At 42.7% G+C, this 19,254-nt stretch overlaps 1 protein-coding gene across 1 annotated transcript; it reads left to right on the forward strand.

Annotated features, from left to right (window-relative positions):
• Positions 1-225: 225 nt before the first annotated feature.
• col1a2 (collagen, type I, alpha 2) lies at positions 226-18,928 on the forward strand. Its single transcript, XM_076105772.1, has 50 exons — positions 226-295; positions 2,119-2,123; positions 3,505-3,540; positions 4,027-4,110; positions 4,763-4,819; positions 5,123-5,167; positions 5,268-5,321; positions 5,480-5,533; positions 5,678-5,731; positions 5,845-5,898; positions 6,519-6,572; positions 6,798-6,842; positions 6,987-7,085; positions 7,346-7,399; positions 7,718-7,816; positions 8,147-8,191; positions 8,476-8,574; positions 8,722-8,775; positions 8,879-8,986; positions 9,085-9,138; positions 9,287-9,385; positions 9,632-9,685; positions 9,831-9,929; positions 10,040-10,093; positions 10,211-10,264; positions 10,388-10,441; positions 10,641-10,694; positions 10,792-10,836; positions 11,092-11,190; positions 11,354-11,461; positions 11,796-11,849; positions 11,958-12,011; positions 12,729-12,782; positions 12,965-13,018; positions 13,135-13,242; positions 13,346-13,399; positions 13,992-14,045; positions 14,215-14,376; positions 14,540-14,647; positions 14,802-14,909; positions 15,136-15,189; positions 15,279-15,386; positions 15,499-15,552; positions 15,651-15,758; positions 15,866-15,919; positions 16,270-16,377; positions 16,464-16,707; positions 16,827-17,011; positions 17,145-17,387; positions 17,598-18,928. The coding sequence occupies exons 1-50, from the start codon at positions 226-228 to the stop codon at positions 17,742-17,744; spliced, it is 4,059 nt and encodes a 1,352-aa protein (XP_075961887.1). The 3' UTR covers positions 17,745-18,928.
• Positions 18,929-19,254: the final 326 nt, after the last annotated feature.

Raw genomic sequence — 19,254 nt, forward strand, 5'->3', positions numbered from 1 at the left:
TGGGTTTCTCTTCTCTCATTGGCCGGTGGGCTGACTTTTGACACGCAGACCAGGGACCCTCCTGCCGTATAAATAGGCCTGGTAGAACATTATTATTCTAGCATCACGGCAGCAGGTTTCCGCTCAGTTTGGAGTTACTCGTGTCATCACAACTGTAAGCCTGCTTGAAGGGTGATTTAAAAACAGGGGTTTAGCAGCACAAGGAGTCTGCATGTCTGCGTAGACATGCTCAGCTTTGTGGATACTCGGATTCTGTTGCTGCTTGCAGTAACTTCATACCTAGCGTCATGTCAATGTAAGTTTGAATATCTGCTCTTTTTCTGTGATGGATATCTTTTTTCTCGGGTCCCACTGCTTGAGGATCTTGCGCTTTGACTTTTATTTGGGACTTACGTGAAGGTCAACCTGAAGACAGCTCAAAGCACTGCAGACTAAAGCTCAACGGATTTAGCTCATGCAGAGGATTCTTCACCTTTTTTTTTACCCAAGGATACAATAATTTTATATTTCATTAGTTTCCGAGAGGGAGAAGTTGCACTCCTGAAAAAAGTTTTCTCGCTTTGAAAGAGACCTCTAAAGTAATCGACCTAGTGACTTTTTAAAACTTGTAATGCATGTGGAGTCATCAAAATAGGCTAAATGTGTATTTTTCTTTCAGACATTAGATGAAAAACTTCGTGGGGCGTTGTACATATTGTTCCATCCAGACGTCCATCTAATGAAGCTTTATTATAGGAAACGGCGATGTCTCCCCCTGGTGGCCATGAGGGCAAACCTCTACTTGGCACCAATTCGATTTTTCTCTCTCTAAAGAGAAGCACATCTGTTTTGTTTTAAAGTAGAAATGAGACTAAATGCTTATATATTATAGTATTTCTAGATTTGCGTTAAAACTGGTCTATAACTGTCTTTATAGTTACACTTTACTGCGGAATGTATCATTATTTAGGACACAAAGCGATTTAAAGAATATACCACAAAATATGCATTTATGTTAAAGCTTCTTAGTAACTTTTTTACCATTACAGTAAAAAAGTTTAAAATGGGGAGATAAATTGTCTCCCATCACCTTGAATGTCCAAGTGCGCCGCCTTGTGGTGTAGATTGGACATGAAGCGTTAGAGTTCATGGGGAGGTCCCTGCTGGGCCAAACCCAGCCATGACCAGCTGATGTCCACCTGCAACACATTTTGGATGAGAGAGACACACGTCAGCCATGAACATGGGCCATAATGCAGTCATCAGATAATCAAAAAAAATTTGGCTTTTAGTAGGATTCAATCTAATTGGGCTAAAATTCACCTCTTTTTAACACAAAATCAGAAAATGCACCTTTTAACAATATAGCAGCAGAAATCTAAACAGGATAAATAACTGATGTCAAACATCCCCCAATCTATACAATAATCTTGTTTGCAGTAGCAGCCCAACTATTCCTGTCCCAAGGGCACAAACTACCAGTCCGGGCCTGTTAATAGCCGGATCCTTCTGGAATGCTATTCAACGCTGAGATTCACATTCAATACAGAGTTAGACAGGCTGAAGGCGTTTAGCATGCAGAGATGGCCCTCAGCTACACTTTCGCACATCAAGCAAATTGATAACAAAGAGTCAATACAGAAGAGCCAGATGTTTTAAGGTTTTGTTCAACATTTCGAAATTCTGGTCATAAGGGTCGCTGTATTTTTAAACTTGTCTTGAGCTCTGACACATTATTTAAGCCCGAGATGATGTTTAACGCCATCAAAACACACAAGCAGTGCAGCTTTCTGTTGCTACCTTTGAAAGGAAAAAAATACTTTATCTTTGAATATGGGATTACTAGATTTTAACATGGCTACTGTGCATTTTATTCCAGTCTTGTTTCTGCATAGTGTAGTTACAGTCTTGTGTGTACATTTGACTAAACTTTGTTCTCATTCAAAGGCAAACAGAACTCTTTTCACTGACCCAAAGAAAGAGTTAATGCAATCAAAAAGAATAGAGATGGATTGAAATGACACTGTTTCTGACTGTTTTGCTCTCAAAATGCGTATCATGTTCTAACGGAGTATTCCCTCTTCTCTCCCCACCCTCATGTTCTCCCTCTTCCTCCTCCCCATCTCTCCAACGCCACAGACTCGGTTAGTACACACGCATGATATCATGAAAGCAACAATTCTTAATGATAGCTTTACCTTGTCTCTTTGCTGTTTTAATCTTCCAAGCGCCGTGAAATATCCCATGACAGCAAGACATCTCGTTTGGTCTTGACCATATGAGCAATCTCAACGACGGCAGAGAATTTAATTTCGGAGTTTCTGCCCCTGAACCAAGTTATTTCTTGCAGTTTTCTCCCTTCCTGTCCATGAATAGGTGAGGGTCCTATTGGCTAAAGTTTGTGTCAATGAAAGCTAAAACCACAGCTCTGAGGCACCCATGGGGCCTGGTACAAAGGATCCTTTCTAAGGGGCAGAGGGAGGTTTGCCCCTAACAGCTGGCTTTGGGTCAGTTTGGAGTCGTCCCCTGCTCCTTGATCAGGATTTGATTTTGATTTACGAAAGCTGATCTCAGACCAGTTAGGAAAGGTTGAGATCTTCAGCTCAGATAAGCTAAAGATAGAAAAGTATTTCATTGTTATAAATCAGACTGAGGCCCCTCTAGTGTAAGACAAACAGAAACTGATGAGTGTTTGTTTGAATGACTCTGCTCATAATTGAGATTGCTCAAATCAACATGGTGTTTGCAGCATTTTAATGTTTTAAAGGTGCAGTATGCACTGTGGGGTTCTGGTAACAACTCAGAACTTGTATTTGTTCCATGGACTAACATATACTCTGCTAAGAGGTTGTTGAGTCTGGTTTGGGACGCTCCTTTTAGCATCTCTGTGCACATGTTGATTATTTATACCACATGCACATTGCTCTGCTGCGTTTTCATTGTAACTCCTGTATCTGCATGAGCATGTTTAATTTATCCTCATCATAGTATCACGTCTTAATTAGCATGCTTAGCTGTTTCTTGCGATGGTCACTCATCATCATGCTTACGCAAAAGATAAGAGAGATATGTTCGCAATAGCCTACACGTTAAATGGCCTGAGAAGACTAAATAAATCTTACATTTATTTGTCTTCTTTCATTTTTATTTAGGGAAAAGTCAAGGTGAGCACATAATGTTGTTCTTATGTGTCATTCACCTGCAGTGTGGCATATCAGACACACACAGTGTAGTTTGGATTAGAAAAGGTCAGAGGGCATCTTTATGATGTCTGTTTTAATCACTGAAATGTGTTTTAACTTGCTTATCCTCTCGCTGGAAGATCAAGTTTGCTTTCATACACATTTTTTTTGATTTATCATATACCAGATTGTTTGAATATAATTCATATCTGGTTTTGATATGCTTTTCGTTACATTGACATAGTTCAGATTAGATGCCTGCTTTGCTGGGGGAATGTTTAGGATCTGACATGTTGCCACAGCAGCAATTGTTCTGGTCTGACTGAGTGATTTTCTGCTGCAGGGTCCCCAAGGAGACAAAGGACCTCGAGGTGACAGGGTAAGCTGAAGTGAAACTCTGCTTCCTTCGATCAAACAACTGTTACCAATTATGGAATTTATGCAATTAATGTGGTGCAATTTGTATGTATCTTTGGCTCTGTGTTTGTTGACATCATTTGACCCTCTAACCTTATTAGGCCACACCCCTTTCTTTACATCATCCATAGGCCCTAGGTTTTAGGGACAATAATAGTGATGTGCATGGATATTATTTGTACTATTTCAAATATTTACCTCATTTATTGTATTAGCAAATTCATTTTCCAAAGTAGAATTTTTTCCCCTCATTGTTACTGAAATAAAGTCTGCTCATCATATCTTATAATAACACAATTAGCTACATCAGTGATCAAGCTTTATCTATTTATCTCTTGATTCTGTTCATTCATGAAACACAATAATCGAACAATCACAAGAAACCATCCTATCAGCAGCTGTTCATCCAGCAACAGTGTTTGCTCACTATGTCATCTGTGTTTTACAGGGTGCTCAGGGCCCAAATGGAAGAGATGGCAAACCCGGACTCCCTGGCACCGCTGGCCCCCCTGGTCCCCCTGGGCTCGGAGGAGTAAGTCTCTTTATACTCGCTAAATAAGCCGCTTAGCTCAACAGTGTATATCTCAAAAGTGGTCCAAAAACTATAACGATAATGCAGTTTCAGCAGTGGTTTGACTTCCAATGATTCTCATGATGCAAACTGCAGACAAAGCATTGAAATATGTCTGTGTGATGTGTGTGTCTGAGCCAAATTCGGCTCATTCGGGGCTGCAGGCCACGTTTCTGTGCAGCTCTGGCTGGCAGCGTTTATAATCACTCCTGCTGCTTTGCTTTTTTTTAATGATGTCATAACCCCGTGACCTTTGACCCTTTGTCCTTCACCCATTTGTCACTATGGCCCAACAGAGCAACACAACTAGATTTCTGTTAGTGCTATTAGTTAAATCTCTTTGAAGAACTATATACTGTAGGATGCTGACTTCCATGTTATGGTAAATCTGATTATAGGTGCAAAAAGGACCAATTTAAAGTAGCACATGCAGCTGTTGTATGTTCCTACAGTATTTTTTCATGGCTGATTGTTGTGTCATGCCAATTACATCAACTTGGACTACTGGAAACAGTGACCACTGCTATTCCTTGGTACTGGATCAATGCTCTGCTTGTCCGATAGTGACAATATGACTGATTAATCTGTGGTGTTTTTTTCTTCTTTTTATCAGAACTTTGCTGCTCAGTACGATGGTGTAAAAGCTCCCGATGCCGGCCCTGGACCCATGGTGAGGGACCCTCTCTTTCTACCACATACACACGCAAATAAACACACACCTTTATCTACACACACACCCCAACCAACCTTTGTTTCAATAGATACAGACTTCACAGGACCTGAGCTGTCTGTTACTTCTATGTGTGTCTTTACATTCTTGCCTTCACATAAATACTTATAGTCCATGCTAGGATACTTACCTCACACCTTTGAATTCTGATTCCAGTCCTCACACACAAGACAAAGCGCACCAGCGTAGATTATTTTACTGTTGATAAATGATGTGTATAATTAACTTATTTCTCCTTTTCAGGGTATAACGGGCGCTAGAGGCCCTCCTGGACCTCCTGGACCTCCTGTAAGTTCACACACACCCTGCTAATTTAAGTTCAATCTGCTGTTACTATAATGTATACATGACTCTATACTATCTATAACTGCCTCTTGTCATTCAACAGGGAGCTCAGGGACACACTGGACACCCTGGTGAGCCCGGAGAGCCTGGACAGACTGTAAGATTATCTTCCAAAATACACACCATTCTTCAAATGATCATGTGTTTAGAATTGCTTTGTGCTCATTTCTTTGTCAGACTCATCCATGTGATGCCACAATCCTAAAAGTATTTGTTGTCTTTGCGATCTTAAATGTTCTGGTTTTCCTTCCCAAGGGTCATTTTGGTTCCACTGGCCCCTCCGGACCCCCTGGCAAATCTGGAGAGGATGTACGTATACATTTGTGTTTCTACAGGCCCTTTTCCGGCACTACTTTGGTTTTCTTGTAATCTTGTAATGGTTCTGAGTTGCTGCTGTTGAGTTTCTTAGCAGCTACAATGTGAAATGAAAATGTCTGTTTTGCTGACTCACAGGGTAACAACGGCAGACCTGGCAAGCCCGGAGACAGAGGTACCCCCGGCCCACAGGTAAGAGATGTTCTCTGCAACAAGGAGAACGAAAACGAACAGATACAAAACAGACATCTGAACGATAAATATGAAGCATGTCTCAGTAATACTTTCTCTATTTTGAATGGCAGGGCGCTCGTGGATTCCCTGGAACCCCTGGACTTCCAGGAATGAAGGGACACAGAGTGAGTGTTGATCTTTTCCTCTACATGACTGCGTGGTTTACCTAATCACCTGAAGCCCACTGGCTTCAAGGCAAACAGCCAAAACTGCTCCAAAACAACAACAAAAATGGTGGAAAAGCTACACCTGTGCTGTGTGGACTAAATTGTTTGGGAGCATCGTGGGACTGATTATGGAATTAACTTCCTTTTTGCTGCCTCATGAGGAGCAATGTAGAATTATAACAGAGCTTAATGGCTGCCATTTAAGATTTTTAGTCCCTGTTTTGCATGAGAAATTCTCCAGCCAGACAGTAAAACTTCCTGGGAAACCACCTTTGCAAACAGCTTCCTGAATGTCTTACGTGATACTTTGGATGTCAGTACATATTCTCATGAGAGGTCGAACAAGCATCCCAAATACTGATCCCTCTGATAATCTGATCGATCTAATGAGGATCCCCGTCTCATCACTTTGTCCCTTATCTCTTCTTAATTGTTTCTGGAGTAGCACAGTATATTTCCAATTAATAGGAGTGATAATAATAGCGCTCTCTATTCCTTTATATAGCCCACAGGCTGTCATGTGATGTCTGTTTGCCCTTATGAACATCTTCCATCATCACTCTCTTTCTGTGCTACAGGGCTACACTGGTTTGGATGGACGCAAGGGAGAGAACGGTGGTGCCGGTTCCAAGGTAAGGAGGGCACCCAATGAGTACTTCATTTCATGTAGGATCCCAGTTTCTCTTGTATTAATGTCGATGTCAGCCTACTGATAAGTTTAGGGTTAGACTTCCGAGTAATGTATTGTAGTTTCTGCAAGGATGCATTTACATAACTTAGTTTCTCCAGGTTTTTCATCTCTGACCTTGAGTCCCTTCACTCCAGATACCTAATCTCCTCTCCTGTCTCTCCTATAGGGTGAGAATGGTGCCCACGGAGCTTCTGGAAGTTCTGGACTCGCTGTAAGTTTTCATGCACAAAACCTTAGTTACCTTAGTAAACCCTGCCATAATAATAACTTAGCCATCATTCATCATTTGCCATTACACAACTTCAGTAAAGACACATTTCTCATGACTTCTATTTTTTGTGTATTCTCTCTTTAGGGAGCTCGTGGTACGACTGGTGAGAGAGGCCGTCCCGGCCCTGCTGGCCCTGCTGGTTCTCGTGGTGCTGATGGCAATGTTGGACCCTCTGGCCCTTCTGTGAGTATTGGCCTTTTAAACTCTTGTAAGATTAATGCATTTTGTGAATATTGAACTCAAGATACCAATCCAGATTGTACTTGGTGATTGATATTTTAAAGTATAAATGATAATGTGTAATATAATGTCAGAGGAAGGATAAATATGCTACTAAATATTGATTATATGGATATTATTGCACCCATATTAGACAAATGTAATGTGAGCTTTGACCTATGTTACATATATCTGGATGTCATATCAGCTGTTCTTCTACCCAGGGTCCCCTCGGATCTGCTGGTCCCCCAGGTTTCCCCGGTGGCCCCGGACCCAAGGTAAGTGTGATGTCACTTCCTGTGGCATTTACTGTCCTTTGGCAACACATCCTCCCAGAGATGTTTATGTGTAGGGCCACAAACGGAAAGGTTCTCATCGGCATACAATATCAACATCTCTCAGACAAATAAACTCCACGTGACCATCCGTCAATGTTCACCATTCCAATAGCTTCTTGTGTATTATCCCCATGGGAATAGTTCAGACATGCCTCAGTCACTCTGGACCATTTGTTTTCATAATTGCAACACATCCTTAAGAAACACCCTTATTAGGATTTCATTAATTAATCATGGATGTGTTTTTGTCTTTAACAGGGAGAGATTGGACCTGGTGGAGCTACTGGCCCATCTGGACCTCAGGGAGGTAGAGGAGAGCCCGGTACCAACGGTGCTGTTGGCCCCGGTGGTCCCATTGTACGTATACAAAGCTGATACCGCTCTTCATGGAAAAATCATAAGCAAAAACCTGTATTTTATTTAGTCCTTGATTTTGTTTGGATTGTTGTGTTGCTACAGATTTCCTCAATTAATTCCTAAACTTCATTAAATATAAATCTTGACATTTATTCTTAATTATGATTCTATGATTTGCATTGATTTGTCTTTACCACATTTCCCCTAACATTATCCTTTTTTCATATTATTGTGCTTTGGAGTGTGTTTGTAAAGTTAAATGCACTAATTGATGTAGTAAGGTGTTTTTAATCAGAATGTTTTCCCTAATTTCTTGTTCTTTTCCTGCAGGGAAACCCTGGTGTTAATGGCCTGAATGGAGCCAAGGGACCTGCTGTAAGTACTCAGATTGTACTATTAGGGCATACGAAGGTCAAACGTCAGTTAGACACACAGAGGTTACAACCATTAGTCCCTAATCCATGCTGCACAGATAGCACATAAATAATGTGGTTATTTTAATTGACATGATTTACTTTTGCTAATTGCAGGATGCAGTTTTTATTTTTTTCTATTCCAACTTAGCATAATATAGTCTCTATTTAAGTAGATAATGATCAAATACAGGCAATGTTTCAAGATAGACTGTAGTGATGCTCACCCTCATGGCTGTTATTTAGGGTACCCCTGGTGTTTCTGGAGCTCCTGGCTTCCCCGGACCAAGAGGAGGACCTGGATCCCAGGGCCCTCAGGGTTCTGCTGGACAGAGAGGCCTTTCTGTGAGTACACAACCGACACACAAACAACGCCAAAAAAACATACATATTCCTTTTGAAAGTATGCAGTTGTACACACAATGCATACAGACACACTGAAACACAGATAATTGTGTAAATAGTAAAATAGTGTCTGTTTATCTGTTTTAGGGAGATCCTGGTGTTCAGGGTATCAAGGGAGATGGCGGACCCAAAGGAGAGCCTGTAAGTTCACGTATTGATCTTTTAGTTTAAAATGTCATCAAATGTGAAGACCTCTGAATACTTCATGACTGTTGTCCTTCAACTTCTCTGTTTCCTTCCTCAGGGTAACTCTGGACCTCAGGGAGCCCCCGGACCTCATGGTGAGGAGGGCAAGAGAGGACCCAATGGTGAGCTCGGTGCCAATGGACCTGCTGGAAACCGTGGAGCTAGAGTGAGTACCAGACCACCGTCTCTGATGGGACCCATATGATTCCATATTCAGAGCCACGTTTTTTGGATCACCGACTGATGCTTGTGTGTCTCTTACAGGGCGCCTCTGGCAGCCGTGGTATGCCTGGTAGTGAGGGAAGAACTGGCCCAATTGTAAGTGTGCAATGAACAAATCTCCTTCCACCAACATGCAATTTTGATAACACAAATCTATATTTAATTACACTGATGAGAAGCCAAAAATAAAGTTCTGTTATGCTTCCAATATTATATAGTATATAATACTGTCTCCTTGTCATAGGGCATGCCTGGTGCCCGTGGTTCCACTGGTAATTCTGGACCTCGTGGACCCCCTGGAGATGCTGGCCGCGGCGGTGAGTCTGGCCCAGCTGGTCTCAGGGTGAGTCTTTTGCTAATTTTGTTTTTGATCTGGTGTCCATGTTAGTTCTCAGAGTCTCGGTTAAAGAGAGAAAAGGCCTCTAGCTTGGAGCAGCAGTGAAAGGCTGTTTTGTGAAATGAATTTGCCTTGTGTGCATGATTAAACCCAAGATTTAGTTTAAAGGTAGTTGGCTCAAGGGATCGAATGAAGTTTAATGAATTGATTGATTGATTGATTGATTGATTGATTGATGTTTATCATGTACAGGGTCTCTCAGGAAGCCCTGGAAGCTCCGGACCCCCAGGAAAAGAGGGACCTTCTGTGAGTAAATCAGAATTTTACACTGAAACTTGTGAATCTATTATTAATAATATCCCCAAATTTTACTTCCGGACACAATCTCATTCTGTACTGTTCATGATATTCCTTATTAACATTCTGCTGTACTTTCTGTTTCCTCCTCAAGGGAACCGCTGGACAAGATGGCCGCTCTGGAGCTCCTGGCCCATCTGGGTCTAGAGGCCAGCCCGGAAACATTGGTTTCCCCGGACCCAAGGGACCTTCTGTAAGTTGAAACAAAGCCCAAACTGAACAATGAGCATTTGGATCTCTTTTTTGGTTTTGGTTTTCAAGTTTATCGTAACCTGTGCTTAACCTACCTCTTACCTCCGTCAGGGTGAGGGTGGCAAGCCTGGAGATAAGGGATCCGCAGGCCCCACTGGACTGAGAGTAAGTCAAAAAATACCCTGCAAGTGTTTAATATAGTAACTCACTGATAAAACGTTTCATCATGGTGTGTGAGCTCCATTGTCAGTTGTTATAACATGTCATCTTATTCCTATCTAGGGAACCCCTGGAGCTGATGGCAACAATGGAGCCACTGGTGTCAATGGACCTGCTGTAAGTATCCTTTTATATATATAAATATATTATATAAATCGCATATACAAATACATACACCATTTATGTGTCGTTTTAACACTGGTCTTCTCTCTTTCCCTTTCTCTTTCTCTTTCGCTACAGGGCGGTGTTGGTGAGAAGGGAGAGCAGGGACCTTCTGGAGCTCCTGGCTTCCAGGTTCGCATTCTTCATCTGATTCTATTCCCTGCTCATTGTAAACAGAGCTAAGACAATGAAAAACATAAAAGTGCATTTATCAGAGCAATTTCAGTCTAATTGCAATATAACCTTAGTAGCTACACAACACACACACAGTATCAGCATGAATGGCACTGTTGAGTCCATTGGTCCTGATGTTGCGGCTTGATGTTTTCAGGGTCTGCCCGGCACCGCTGGAGGTGCTGGAGAGGCTGGCAAGGCCGGAGAAAGAGTAAGTAACACACACTGACTTCCAACATGTTGCACAGTCGAACCATATATTGTAGAATAAGCAGTACATCTCTAACCCACCGTTCTTGTCTGTATAGGGAATCTCAGGAGACCATGGAATTGCTGGACCTGCTGGTATCAAGGTGAGTTCACCTGTTCATGCCTTTGTTTTCCAGAGCACATGCAGTACAGAGACTTTTTTTTTAGTTTCCAGTTAATATTCAGGATGAGTTACCTTTCAAAATAGCCTCTCAGATTTATGATGCCAAAAGCATTAGTTAGAATACAAACAGAATATCTCCGTCATTGTGGCAGATTACATTTGCATTCATATATTAAAACAACCAGTTTCAAGTAGCCGAAGACAATACACTGACTCCCTCTGTGTGTTCCTGCAGGGAGAGCGTGGTAACCCTGGTGCTGCCGGATCTACTGGACCTCAGGGACCAATTGGAGGCCGTGGACCCACTGGAGCCCCTGGAACCGATGGTGGCAAGGTAAGATGTTACCATATAATGGTTGTTTATCTGCCCTTCTGAGTAAAATGATCCTGTAGAATCCAAATATGTTGGTGCCAAGCTCATATATGAGGTAATGTATTTATAGAATCAGGTGTGTTTTATGCAAAAATGAACCATGGTTTGTCATGTCTGTTTCCAGGGAGAGCCTGGTGCTGCTGGAGCTGCTGGTGGACCTGGACACCAGGGACCTGGTGGCATGCCCGGAGAGCGTGGAGGCGCCGGTGGCCCTGGAACCAAGGGAGAGAAGGTAAACTCCAAAAATCTACCACCTGCAAATAAAGCGGGATGTCAGCCCTCAAAATAACTAAAATGTGCTAATGAGATTTGTTAATAATCAGACAGCCACAACAGCTCTGTAAATACCATAGGCTTCCTGTGACTATGTATATGGTGACCAGTATTTATTTTATAATACTTGTTGTATGTAATGTATATGCTGTTTGGATTATTGATCACCAAATTAGCTTTTACCTAATTCTCCGTGTGTGTTTGTTATACATGTTCCCTGTTAAATAAGCTTGTAAAAATAATAAATGTACATTTCCTCTCTAAACTTCCCTCCTCCTGTCTCTCCTCTATAGGGAGAGGGTGGACACAGAGGACTCGACGGCAATGCTGGCAGAGATGGTAGCCGTGTAAGTTCAACTCTAATTCTTCTTGAAGCACTTGATATAAAAGTGTTTGAGTGTAGCAACCAGAGCACCAGAGCCTTGGTCTTAGTGTCCTCTCATCTCTCATTCTAGGGTATGGCTGGACCCGCTGGACCTCCAGGACCCACTGGAGCCAATGGTGATAAGGTAAGTTGGTGATGTGTGGATGTTATTTACCACAAAACAAATAATGAGATAAACCATTAGAATGTGGCCGTTGAGGATGAAAACTGTAACACAGATTAATTAATGTTATGGAGCTTTGTAACGAGCTATAAAATGGCTGCCTCCAACATCAGTCAAGATGGCTGGCAGACTCTCGACCAACAGAAGAAAACCATTAAGACGTTAAGATGTTTTTAAGATGAAATCACAATCAGATATTATCTCTTGGCTGACCAACTCAAATCCATATCCTTGAACATCGCACTCCTCTTTAGGAGAACCCCAACTTTAGCATTGTATCTGATGCTATAACCTCAACACTGCCACCTGATGGCTGATTTATAATATTACAGCAATGGCTCAACCTCAGCCTAATCTAGGATGGCATAGGCGATAACACAATAAATGCAGCCGGTGGATGCACAACTTTGCAGCAGCCTTTTTCCAAACGGTTTACGGCACGTTGGCCTATTGTTTTTGGACAAAAAAAACAGTGAGAATTATATTTTATTTCATTTTTAAATTCTATCTACAGTACAAAAGTCTGTTTAAAGTACAAAAGTCTGTTTAAAACAATGCTGCTGACAAAAGATTTCTCATGTGTGTATGGATTTATAGAAGGATAATAATGGATGAATGGATGGATAGATTGCCGGAGCTATGCTAAGCTAATGAAACTCTCACTGTTCTCTCCTCCAGGGTGAGAGCGGTGGCTTCGGACCTTCCGGCCCCGCTGGACCTCGTGGAGGCTCTGTAAGTAGCTGTGGCTGACTTCCTTCATTATAACCCGTTTCACCATATTCGCCCTAAATTACCTGTTGACATGATATCACCAGCACCTGATGATATTATAACAGACAAAGACCTAAAGACAACTTACAGCTTTTATGTGCAGCTTAAATATGTCTTTCTGACCCACTGCTTGTTCTCCACAGGGAGAGCGTGGAGAGGTTGGATCTGCTGGATCTCCCGGATTCGCCGGACCCCCTGTAAGCCAGCAGCCGATCACCTTGCAATACAAAATACTATATACGGTGATACGAATACATACACGCACACTATTGCCCAGATATTGACCCTGCCCCATTACTCTTCCTGTTTGCAGGGTTCTGACGGTCAGACCGGAGCAAGAGGAGAGCGTGGACCTGGTGGAGTAAAGGGAGAAGTTGGCGCATCTGGTCCTTCTGGACCCGCTGGACAGTCTGGACCTGCTGTTAGTACCATTTACAGTTGACATACAACCACTTACATTGACAATTTAAAAACTCAGATGAGATATGAGTGATGTCAACGGTGTCGGATTTCTGTTTTTCTAGGGTCCTTCTGGCCCTGCTGGACCTACTGGTGGTCGTGGAGACAACGGACCTCCTGTGAGTACTGAAACATTTAAAAGAATTCCTCCTGAATACATTTATTGCATCTGTAACCATTTAAGATCCTTAAAAACATGACAGTATACATAAACACATACATAATCTTTTTACCTCCGAGTCAAACGGCTCTATCGCCCCTTCAGCTCAAGTGAAGTCTACCAGAGCATTTAGTGACTGGAAATCAACATCATCAATCTAAGGGGCCAATTTAATCTGAAAAGTTATATTTGTAAATGTAAATGTCAGAGGACGACCACCGTCCACTGACCAGCACTTGAGCCACAAACTCACACATTTTCTATTTTTCCTTAACTTTAAGATTGATAATAAATGAAGTTTTGGGAAAATGTATCATATAGCTTCAGCAGTACTCAAGGACTCAAAAATGTCAAGTAAGCCAAATTGAACATTTTGTATTCTTTGTGGTTTTTATTTCATTTATTCATCTGTTTCTCCATGGCCAGAAAATATCTTTATTATACCTCTCTGATGTCCACTCACACACACACATAGACACACACAAACAGACACACCACACATTCTTGATGACCGCTGTGTAACCTTTGATGGTGTGTGTTTCCGATGTCAGGGTCTGACTGGTTTCCCTGGTGCTGGTGGCAGAGTTGGCGGTTCTGGTCCCGCTGTGAGTATTGCTCTTATAACGCACACACACACACACACACACACACATGCATGCAAGCCCATGTTGAATGCATTGGATTACGTAACATTTTCAAATCATTTTCTCATCTTGCTGCTTCTCATATCAGTGAAACTGACATTAACACATTCTGCTCCTCTTCTCCTCACAGGGTATTGTTGGACCCCCTGGCTCCGCTGGTTCAGCTGGTAAGGATGGTCCTCGTGGTCTCCGTGGTGATTCTGGTCCCGGTGGTCCTTCTGGAGAGCAGGGTATGGTTGGACCACCTGGTCTTTCCGGAGAGAAAGGACCCTCTGGAGAGTCTGGTCCCCCTGTAAGTTTGATCACAATTATGAGACCATGGAACCCTGAAATGTTGAAAACAACAACAACTGTTGGATAAATAAATATTACTGAGTTTACATCTGTATTATGGGCATATAGATCCATAGACATCCATCGCCAATACATTAATATGTGGCTTGTGTGTTGTTTAGGGTGCTCCTGGTAGTTCTGGAACCGGTGGTCCTCTTGGACTTCAAGGATTCGTTGGTCTGCCTGGTGCTAGAGGAGATCGTGGTACATCCGGTGGTGGTGGTGGATTGGTAAATTTGTGGATAGCTTTTAGTCACCATGCACCTTTGCTAAAGAAAACATCTGCCGGAGGGTCAAACATGCATTCCATACATACTGTATCACGTACAGTATGAAGCCTGGGACTGTAGTTGACCCAGTGGTTTTCTCTGCATCCTATCACAGGGAGAGTCTGGTAGAGTTGGACCTGCTGGTTCCCCTGGAGCTCGTGGTCCCTCTGGCAACATTGGCCTGCCTGGTATGACCGGACCCCAAGGAGAAGCTGGACGCGAGGTAAGGATTGATCTGGAATTACCTGGTAGTGGTAACTCAATGTGGAGTATTAGAGTAGAAGTACTCTTATTTGATGGAAATATGACTTGTTGCAAATGTAACTCTGATTTCTTGGTTGAAATTTAATAGATTAGACAAAAACATGGACTCACAAGAACCTGACACGATAGCCTGATAACAAGATAGAAACTTTTATGTAAACTATAATATCCTTTGCCATCTACAGGGTAACTCTGGTAACGATGGACCCCCTGGTCGTTCTGGTTCTGCTGGATTCAAGGTAATGCCTGTTCATACACATTGAAGCACATTTGAACACACAGATATGCTGTGCTCTGACCCACATTTACACCTTTCCACCATGTTTAGGGAGACCGTGGTGAGCCCGGACCTGCTGGTTCCATGGGAATTTCTGGTTCCCCCGGATCTGCTGGCCCCTCTGGAGCATCTGGCAGACCTGGAAACCGCGGAGAGTCTGTACGTATAAACAGCAACCCTTTTAAGATGAATTCACAAAATGTACAGGTTACACAACATCTACATTAATCTGCTTTCTCATCCTTTCATTCCTCTCTCTTCTTGTCTCTAGGGCCCAGGAGGTCCCTCTGGACCTGTTGGAGCAGCTGGAGCTAGAGGTGGCGCTGTAAGTACAATTAAGTATACTCATAGAAATAGTACATATAATAATTGATTGACTAAAAGTACACAGATGTAACACGCGTATGTGTGTGTGTGTTATAGGGATCTGCTGGAACTCGTGGAGAGAAGGGAGTTGGTGGAGAGAAGGGAGAGAGAGGCATGAAGGGTCTGCGTGGACATGCTGGTCTCCAGGGAATGCCCGGACCTTCTGTGAGTGACCCATACCGTCGTAATGCACACAAAATACGTGCTGATATTTACCTAATCTACAACTCCTACTATGATGTCACTCAGTGATGTACTTTGTCTCCCCTCAGGGACCCTCCGGTGACTCTGGAGCTGCCGGTGGAAATGGACCTTCTGGACCCAGAGTGAGTGGAATCCTAATAACCCACAATACACCAGTGGTTTTCTTGTTCCACCTGTATCCATAGAGGCACCATGTCCTCAAATCAAAGGCTTGTATGTGAGCTAGTAATTAGCAGAGCTAGTTAAGGTCAGTGTGGCAGATACCATGGCAGAGAGAGTATCAAGGCGTGTTCATTGTAATGTGATGAACCACATTCAGAGCTAGTAACATTTCTAAAGGTGTCATTAATAACTATCACTATTCTCTGTTGCATTGTGTTATTTCCGTGATCACTAAAACAACAAATACAGGAGATATAGTAATGTAAAAAGACGAATGTTTGACTGTGTCATGTGATGACCTCCTCTTCAGGGACCTGCTGGACCTCACGGACCCTCTGGTAAGGATGGCAGAGCCGGCGGCCATGGAACCCTTGGCTCTCCTGGTGTTCGTGGACCCCCTGGATACGTTGGACCTGCTGTAAGCACATCTAGAGTTTTGTAAACCTGACAGTTGACAACTGCTACTGTGATACACATATCAATCCTCTCTTTTATCCATATCAGGGTCCTGCTGGATCTCCTGGTCTGGCCGGACCTCCCGGCCCCGCTGGTGGTGGATATGATGTCTCTGGATACGATGAGTACAGAGCCGATCAGCCCTCTCTGAGAGCCAAGGACTACGAGGTCGATGCCACCATCAAGTCCCTCAACACTCAGATCGAGAACATGCTCACCCCTGAGGGATCCAGGAAGAACCCTGCCCGCACCTGCCGTGACATCAAGCTCAGCCACCCCGAATGGAGCAACGGTAAGCTCAACTTAATCCGACAGCACTGTGGGGCAGATACCGCTTACATTTAGTACGGTTAAGATGTCTTTTGGAGCCCATAGGTAGTAGAGTAAAACACTCTTTTTCCTGCCCTGTAGGATTCTACTGGATTGACCCCAACCAGGGATGCATCAATGACGCCATCAAGGTCTTCTGCGACTTCACCACCCGTGAGACCTGCATCCACGCCCACCCCGAGAGCATCGCTCGCAAGAACTGGTTCAGAAGCACCGAGGGCAAGAAGCACGTCTGGTTCGGAGAGACCATCAACGGTGGTACTGAGGTGAGCGTCCACAGAGAGGAAACATGTTTTACTTTATTTGAAACAAAAGGGGTTTAAACATCACACAAGCACGCAAGACCCGGAAATAACAGCAACAACACATGTAATATTTCTTATTCTTTCCTTCGTGCAGTTTACCTACAACGATGCGACCCTCAGCCCCCAGAGCATGGCCACCCAGCTTGCCTTCATGCGCCTGCTGTCCAACCAGGCTAGCCAGAACATCACCTACCACTGCAAGAACAGCAACGCCTACATGAGTGATGAGACCGGTAACCTGAAGAAGGCTGTCGTGATCCAGGGCTCCAACGATGTTGAGCTGAGAGCCGAGGGCAACAGCCGCTTCACCTTCTCCGTGCTTGAGGATGGCTGCACTGTGAGTTGCTCTTTGGTCTTTACTGTTACCTTCACCGCTTCAGGTTCATTCTTCCTCATGAGAAATAAATTACTCTGTTTGCAAACTGCTACATTAATGCAGTTTTTGGTGTCACGAGACAGAGCTAATTTCTTTCACAGCTGTGTGATTTGTATTATTTTGCCACTATTCTAATATTTGGTCCCTCTTTTTCTTCCTTTGCACCTGCAGAGACACACTGGTGAGTGGAGCAAGACAGTGATTGAGTACAGAACAAATAAACCATCTCGCCTGCCCATCCTCGACATTGCACCTTTGGACATTGGTGGAGCTGATCAGGAGTTTGGTTTGGACATTGGCCCAGTCTGTTTCAAATAAATAGACTCATGATAAATTAAACACCAAAAAGAGAGAAAGAACGAAAAAACAAAATCTCTGCCCTTCTTTCTGTGTTGTTTTTTTATACTGAATGCTGATTTCTCTCTGCGAATCCACTTGCTTAAGATGGGCAACTATCTGAGAGGACTGAATGGACTGAAGGGAGCGTTTGTGCAATGCAAATTAATACAGCAACCCAAAGGGACGTGGGAAAACAGCTTGTTGTGGGACATCATGTCATCCTTTTGTAAAAAATAAAAGAAGTGTAATAAAAACGCTGAAAGTATGCATCACTTTGTGGTCTTTGTATATCTTCCAAAGAGGAGGTTTAAAACCACAATTTCCATGAAAAAAAGGTTTAAGCTACCTCATGCCTGTACCTAAAGAAAATACTTTTGACAAAACCTGGGTCCACAACCGAGATGTTAAGACTTCTAATGCTTCAAGCTGTATCGGAAGGTGCTCAGTTACTTGAAGCAGATATCTATGGTGCTAATATGCAGCTGTGGAGCTAACCACTTTTACTGTATTACTTTGTATTGACATTTGAGGAGTCCTGCATTCGTCCCCTGATGCTCCCCCACTTTAAGCAGGTGGAATGTTTCTAAATCTGATGTCTGGTTTTTGTTTTGTTTCATTTTGTTTTGCTCTTTTTTTTTGTTTTGTCTAGAAGGTTGTTTTTTTGTTTTGGTTTTTTGTTCAGGCTTTTTTTACTCAAAACCCCACACCGAGTGTTCATACTGACAGCACATATTTCATCCAATTCTGAATGGTTTTTAGGCGGCCTCTTTCTCTCTAAAAAAATGAAATCACAAAGTCTATTGTACCTATTTTGTATATGTGAGATGTTTAAATAAATTGTGAAAAGTTCTGAAATAAAGCATGTCCAATGTTCCAAAACAGACAACTCAGTGACTTAAGTGCTTTCGTGTTTTAATGACACCATTGAAGGTTTGTCACTGTATTTTGGTCCTAGTTTGGCTGATGGTAGCAAATCATCAAGAACTTAAACATCCTCCGACTGTGGAAGCACAGCCATATCTTATTTACTTTCCCCCTCTTTCATGCTTTTCAACAGTACATCCGAATTTAATGTACAGTAAATTTCTGTTGACACTGTCCATGCCAATGTGTGATTACTAACGTGCATTGTGTCTTGTAAATATGCATCTTCTGATGTTGCTTTTCCTTGCATAATACAGCTTTTGCATCCAAATAAATTTCTGTGGTTTGGATCAAGGCATGAATTGCAGTGATAAATGCACACCAATGTGGGGACATGGCATTCCTGCAGAAATGACTTGTTTTGTCACCTTGTCAGAGGCTGAGTTCAGTGTGTTAAGGGAACCGGGCTATGCAAGCTTTCTGAAAAAGTGGATTTAATTATACCTCCTCATGAAGAAGCAGTTGCATTCAGCTAAAGATAAAGGCATCAATACATAAAAAGTCACGTGCATCACTTTCTATAACCACTAGAGGGCAATATGGGATCTTTTTATTAGCATCTCTG

The sequence above is a fragment of the Anarhichas minor genome, unplaced genomic scaffold (assembly GCF_050575085.1).
Source record: "Anarhichas minor isolate MPS153535 unplaced genomic scaffold, ASM5057508v1 ptg000033l, whole genome shotgun sequence".
Taxonomy (NCBI): domain Eukaryota; kingdom Metazoa; phylum Chordata; class Actinopteri; order Perciformes; family Anarhichadidae; genus Anarhichas; species Anarhichas minor.

Coding starts and splice junctions, on each gene's coding strand:
- col1a2 (XM_076105772.1), top strand. CDS start 226: ATGCTCAGCTTTGTGGATACTCGGATTCTGTTGCTGCTTGCAGTAACT. Junction 9,386..9,631: donor CTGGCCCAGCTGGTCTCAGG/GTGAGTCTTTTG, acceptor TATCATGTACAG/GGTCTCTCAGGAAGCCCTGG. Junction 15,553..15,650: donor CTGGAGCTAGAGGTGGCGCT/GTAAGTACAATT, acceptor TGTGTGTTATAG/GGATCTGCTGGAACTCGTGG.